The sequence below is a fragment of the Pundamilia nyererei genome, unplaced genomic scaffold, assembly GCF_000239375.1.
Source record: "Pundamilia nyererei isolate P.nyererei 1_Seehausen unplaced genomic scaffold, PunNye1.0 scaffold00104, whole genome shotgun sequence".
Taxonomy (NCBI): domain Eukaryota; kingdom Metazoa; phylum Chordata; class Actinopteri; order Cichliformes; family Cichlidae; genus Pundamilia; species Pundamilia nyererei.
The window spans coordinates 1,759,917-1,766,313 of record NW_005187505.1 but is presented as its reverse complement, the minus strand read 5'-3'; the positions used below and the strand labels follow the sequence as shown (position 1 = coordinate 1,766,313).

Genomic DNA, 6,397 nt, shown 5'->3' with positions numbered 1-6,397 from the left:
AGTACTTTTACTGTTCTGACAAGTATATACCGTAAATCCTATAACTCTGGATAGTTTGGATTTATTAAATAAAAATACATTTATTTATAGATTTCCATAAAACCGTTTATTTTGCTAAATGGGAGGAGGAATGTAAGCGATGCACTGCCTCTCTATCTGGGGGATGGTGCAGCACCAAGCAAGCAGCATAAAGTCAAAGCGTGAGGCACTTTAGAAGAAATAAGGTTTTCAGACGTGAGGCAGATGAAACATAAAAAGATCACCTCCTGCCCCTCACTTAACTCTGTCTTTGACCCTTGAGAACAACAAAAAAGCAACCTCGGAGAGCTCCCCAGAGACGAGCCGAGTGCGCAGATCACATCTCCAGCCTGCGCGCAATATCGTCTCCCCGCATCATTACGCCATGTGCTGCACTAATCTAACCCCCCGGCTCAATTAAGCTGATGCCAGGTTTTCTCATTGTCCGAGTTGTTCTCAGTCTAAACAGCCTTTGATCTTCGCAGCTAGCTACAAGCTCAGGCGAGCCGATGTCTTCTTCAGCTGTGCCTAATCCAAACTCCGACGGCAATTCAGAGGCAGCAGCAGGTACTGGTGTTTTCTTAGGTGTGCGCAGTTCCCAGAGAAGTGGTGATGGGGCTGGAGGGAGTGGGGGTCGTGCCAAACGCTTTGACACATTGTGAGAAATATCCGCATTGTATCCTTGTAAGCTGTCACCAACATCATTACCTAAACCAGCTGGACTGGGTCAAACTGTGAAAAGCATAATTTCAGAATCTTTAGATGTTTCTGCAAATCTTAAATGGAGACACTTTATCTTCTAACTACAGGGATGTTAAAATATGGGGGAAAAGCAATTTGAGAAAAGGCTTTGGATCGTTTTCACTGTGTACTTTTATTCTGTTAAATTAGCCTCAAACATTGGGGTGAGGACCCCAAGGAAGGGACATAAGAATGAATGTGATTTGCTGATTCTGCAGTGTTGGCCTTCAAAAATTCAGCTCAGATCCTCTGTTATTGTTAAAGATGGATTAAAAACTGCGGGATGTGGGACTTGAATGTTTATCAGTCCGGAAAAAAAAGATGTTGGAGAGCCACTACAGGGACAAATATTGAATTATCTTCACTGTAAACATCCTCACTCCGTAATCCCTGAGTCATCCCCTTGAATGAAAGCCTCTGCACCATCACGGCCATCTGTTGTGTGCTTGAGTCGTGTCAATAACTTTTAACGGTTAAAATTTGGTCCCTCAATGTTGCAGGGAGTTGTGCAGTGGTGTCAGTGCAATAATTACTGTTTTAATGAGCTTTGGCAAACAGGGATCGGCTCATTCACAGCACCTTAAGTAATGAGTTTGAGTGTTTAAGGGGGGGCGGCTTACCGCACTAATGTGAATTCACAGGGCTTGAAATGCTACACCTTCCTTTGCAGCTGGGCTGCATCTGCAACGCTGTTGTCTTCACCGTAAAAATTGCCCTGCATACTCCAACAAGTGGTCACCCTCTTTTTCAGCAGAATTTGACTAAACTAAAAACACTGCGATGTTCATGTCTTCACAGCCACGTGTCACTTTCACTGTGCGCTATGACATGATGCCTAAAGGCTGGTTACAGATACATGCAGCATAAATAATACATTACAATACTTATTAGCGCTTTAAAACATGCCAGCTTCGGTCAAAGCTGCACTCCCCTTAAACATCTCTAAGCCTTGTATTAATTGTGGACTTGTAAGAGAAGAGTGTTGATGAGTGGGAAAACACCAGTAAGTGCAGATGTGGGAAACTCCACAGGGTACTGGGGGGTGAGAAGCAACGAGTTGGGATGGGGCAGGGAGGGAGAAGAGCCGACTCCTGCCTGCCTTCTGGCTGGGCCAATGGGCCATGGTAATTAGATCTGGCCAATGTGGGCCCTGGGCTTTGGCCTCGGGGCATATAAGGGGGGCCTGGGGCAACAGACCCCTCATATCACTCAGAGGTCTCTTCTCTTTCACCCAAACTCTACTACCCTTCTTCCTTACTTCCTTTGCGGCCATCTCCTTCTCCATCCAACAAGCCATGGATGTCTTCTCGCCATCACAGGTCTACTATGACAGAGCATGTGCTTCCTCTCCAGACAGCCTGGATTTCGGCCCAGGCATGGAGCTTGCTGGCTCCGAGGAGGACGAGCACGTCAGGGTTCCAGGAGCCCCCCACCAGCCAGGACATTGCCTCCAGTGGGCCTGTAAGGCCTGCAAGCGCAAGTCGAGCTTTGTGGATCGCAGACGGGCTGCCACCATGCGCGAGCGCCGGCGGCTGAAGAAGGTGAACCACGCTTTTGAGGCTTTGAGGCGTTGCACTTCGGCCAACCCCAGCCAGCGCCTGCCCAAGGTGGAGATCCTGCGCAATGCCATCCAGTACATCGAGAGCCTGCAGGATCTGCTACGAGAACAGGTGGAAAACTTTTATGGCCTACCTGGAGAGAGCAGCTCTGAGCCTGGAAGCCCGCTGTCCAGCTGCTCTGATGGCATGGTAAGACCGCTGATCCTCATCTTTATGCAAATGCCTGGTTTTATCAGGGTCTTTGGCAGCAAAGAAATTAGAACCACTGCACAGCAAATCCCGGAAAAGGTCTTTATTGTTGTTTACTGCTAAAGTCATCATCAGTGTTGAACAAGAGCACTTCTATCAGTTCTCTTTACCTCATCAAGTTTTTTATTTCAATGCAGAACCCTGATTTCCACTTTAGCAACCTGTTAATCAAATGAGCTTGCTTTGCCTCAAGACCATAATTATCATGGTTTTCCATGCATGGCATACACCTCCCATAATTCCTTAATGCAAACATCTATTATGTTGTCTTACAAGAATCTCCGTCCTCTGCTTGTGATGCTTATTATTACAGGTTATATTGAATCTCTGTTTGAAGGTGACTTTGCATCAAATAATACAAAAACAACTTATAAGGCTGGATTGGACTAATGGCTTTCCCACCACCGGACACTTTATAGCCCCATTAAACCAACCTAAATCCACCTTACTGAAGTCTGGCAGGCAAAACTGGGCGCTTTTCTGCATTCCATCCTGACTGCATGTTCTGCACCACTGCCAGGATTTTCTGCAGATTTACTAGGAGAAAGTGTCATCTTGCACAAACTGGTGTTGCTTCCACTGATACAATCGATTCGCTACACTCGGAGTCGGGCCGGGGAGGGGAGAGCACAAAAAACCACTTTGGCTTTAAGGTGCATGTGAAATAAAGAAGCCAATAACTTTGGAATTCAGGATTTATTAGCCTGTCCGAAATATCATGGCGGGCACTGCACTGGGTGTTTTCTTCCTATCCAGTATAACACAGCGGTTTAAACAAGCAGCTTATCATATCTGTCTGTTTGCAAGTATTTGAAGGAATTCAAGGGTAAATTCAATTTCTCATTTCCTTTCAGGCTGACAGCAACAGTCCAGTGTGGCAACAGCTGAATGCAAACTACAGCAACGGCTATTCATATGCAAAGAACAGTAAGACCTTTAAACTTAAGCAGCAGTTTGATATGAATATAATGTGAATTCTTGCCTGCAAGCCTTTAAAAAACGAATACCTGAACAGCAGATTATGTTATATTTAGACTTTATTTTATTACGTTTCCATCTCTAAAGTCAGCTTATATAACATGCCGAGCTGTATGATCCAAATTTGGCTAATTTGAATTTGGGATCCTCTTCATCAGATAGCGTGGATGATAAAGCAGCCGGAGCGTCCAGTCTGGAGTGCCTGTCCAGTATCGTGGACCGCCTGTCCTCGGTGGAGTCCAGTAGCTGTGGGCCGGCTGGCCTTAGAAACACATCCAGCTTCTCCCCAGGCAGCTCTGACTCACAGCCCTGCACACCGGAGAGCCCCGGATCCAGGCCCGTCTACCACGTCCTGTGAAGCAAACCTTGCTTTGATGTGAATATATATTGCCTCAGGCGGGCGCCGTGCTTTTACCCAACACCAGCTGCATTTGCAACCAAAAGCGATAAGAACTAGTTTTGGGCAAGTGGGAGGAAAACCCAGCAGAACCTGAGGGACGCGCGGCGGCCAGCTTTTGTACTGTACATGAGATTGTAAATATGTAATGTAAATGCCCATTTATTCTATACTTTCTATTATCCCCACTGAGACATATTTAATTATAACAGCTGATGTAATGTTGCATTATTCAAAAAAAGAAATGGTATTTAAGCAGTTCAGTTCAGGTGAGTGTGAGTTTTAGCAGGTTTTGTCCTGTTAAAAGGGAGTTTTTTTTATCCCCACTTTTTTATTTTTTTATTGTAAAGTGTCATGAAATGACTAATGTTGCTTTTATTGGCACTATATATACATGAATAAAAAGTGAACTGAATTGAAGGAGTGTTGTGCTACACTGTTACATCCCCTGTTTTGTTCTTTGGTCTTTTTTCTACTTTTTTTGCATTTAGAAACCAGTTTTTTTCTAGTTAATCAGATGCTACGCTGAAAGTTTGGAGACCGAAAAATAAAATGTCTGCAAAAAAAAGTTGAAAATCCTAATTAGCATGAATCTCACTCACTTTAATAGAGCTTTTCAGCAAAAGTTAATTAATTATGAACAGTTCACCGATGCTGAAAGCGGCTGCTGCCATTTCAGTTTTTATCTTTTGATCTCTTTGGCTTTTTGAAGATTTAAAAAAAACATTGTTTCTAGAACAGGTCAATTTTTCCTTACGATGGCAGATTTATATTCATTTGCAGAATCATGATTAGGAGTCTAAAAAACTGTCAAAATAAAAGGCCAAGTTATTTATTATGTGCCTCACACGTGGTGTGTCCCAGACGTCTTGGAGTTTTCTTCAGCTAACAAGGTGTCAGGATCACTGATAGAGGTCATCTGATATCGTTTATCATTTTTACCCTGCTATAATCATTCATGTCGCCTGTTTGCTGATGAGTCAGTACAGCAGTGTAAAAGCCAAATTCGTGGTGTCTTTCCTGGATCACAGAAATGATTCAATAAAAACCAACAACTGTGTAAATAAAGGAAAAAATTCAAAACATCTCTAAACTCATTTTTGTGTCTCTGTACTCGTGAAGTGTAAAGCTGCACTCTGTGTGTGTGTGTGTGTGTGTGTGTGTACCTGTTTGTTCCTTCCTACCAAATGTGAGTCATCATTAACACCCTTGATTACACCATCAACACAAGAGTTAAGAACAAATGGCCTCTAATTGCATGTATTGTGTGACTGAAGAGGAGGAGGCGGCGGAGGGGGTCACATATGTGTTATACTCCGTCATGTCTTTGATCATGCACTAAGAAAGCTTGTTTTCAACGGATGAGTTGGAAAGCTGTAATACCGTGTCAGTGCATTTGTCAGAAAGGTACGAATTTCGAAAACATATTATCACAAAAAACCAGAATCTAATGTAAACCACACAAATCTGATACAGCTCCACTTGGATCGTCTAAAGTATTACCATGCTGCTTTCATATAAATGCATCAGTTATAATGATGTTTGTAGAAATTTTTTATTTTATTCTTTTTTGTTGTTGTTATGTTACATTAATCTTGCTAAACAACACATTCATTTACTGCTGCTTATCCAGGTTCGAGTTGCAGGGAGCAGCAGTTTCAGTAGAGACACCCAGACCTCCCAGCCTGGGACCCGAGAGATGCCAGAGAGAGACATAATCTCTCTGGCATCTCTCGGGTCAGCCCCGGGACCTTCTCCATCACTGCAGACATTGTGTGAATCCATCTGTAAATTTTGTGGTCCTCTCTCCGCTCACTGAAAAGAGGTGAGCACTTCACCCTTTTTCCGGCCGAGGACCATGGTCTTAAAGGTGCTGATTCTCCACGCTCTGATGCAAATCACCATAGTACACGCTTGAGGTCACTGCCCAACGAGGCCAGGAGAACCAAATAATGGGTGGCTTGGGATGTCTGTAGCTCAGGAGGTAGAGCGGGTCATCTGGTTTTCGGAAGGTAGGTGGATCTCTGGCTTCCAGTCTATATGCCTTTGGCAAGATACTAACCCCAAGATACTCTGTAATGTAAAAAGTCCTGAGGCCACTAAAGCAGGTATTAAAAAATCATAGACAACAATAACATAGACAACTGATAAAATACCATCCTACCCACAAAACTTAAACACAAAACAGTATAAAAGTATAGGGAGACAAAAGAGTACAGGGCTCAAGCATAATGAAATAACATAAAACAAGAGATAGCAGAGTATTCATAACCACATGACTGATTGAGGATTTAGCTAAACGTTCATGTGTTACTGAATCCAAGATTTCAAGAGGAATCACTGAGCACCTACGTGCTGCTTATGTAAGCATCTGTATGTTAATTTCGTCTAAGCAAAAAATACATAAATAAATAATTATCACACTTAACATAGCACATTGCATTGGCTTCTTGCC

The 6,397-nt window shown here is 43.3% G+C and overlaps 1 protein-coding gene across 1 annotated transcript; it reads left to right on the top strand.

Annotated features, from left to right (window-relative positions):
• Window positions 1-1,973: 1,973 nt before the first annotated feature.
• myf5 (myogenic factor 5) lies at window positions 1,974-4,764 on the top strand. Its single transcript, XM_005740856.2, has 3 exons — window positions 1,974-2,507; window positions 3,422-3,494; window positions 3,704-4,764. The coding sequence occupies exons 1-3, from the start codon at window positions 2,055-2,057 to the stop codon at window positions 3,901-3,903; spliced, it is 726 nt and encodes a 241-aa protein (XP_005740913.1). The 5' UTR covers window positions 1,974-2,054; the 3' UTR covers window positions 3,904-4,764.
• The last annotated feature ends 1,633 nt before the right edge of the window (window positions 4,765-6,397 follow it).

What these genes read in the sequence shown, in the direction of transcription:
- myf5 (XM_005740856.2), top strand. Translation starts at nt 2,055, where the DNA reads ATGGATGTCTTCTCGCCATCACAGGTCTACTATGACAGAGCATGTGCT. An exon ending in CCAGCTGCTCTGATGGCATG is followed by an intron (nt 2,508 to 3,421) that starts GTAAGACCGCTG and finishes ATTTCCTTTCAG; the next exon opens with GCTGACAGCAACAGTCCAGT. An exon ending in CTATTCATATGCAAAGAACA is followed by an intron (nt 3,495 to 3,703) that starts GTAAGACCTTTA and finishes CCTCTTCATCAG; the next exon opens with ATAGCGTGGATGATAAAGCA.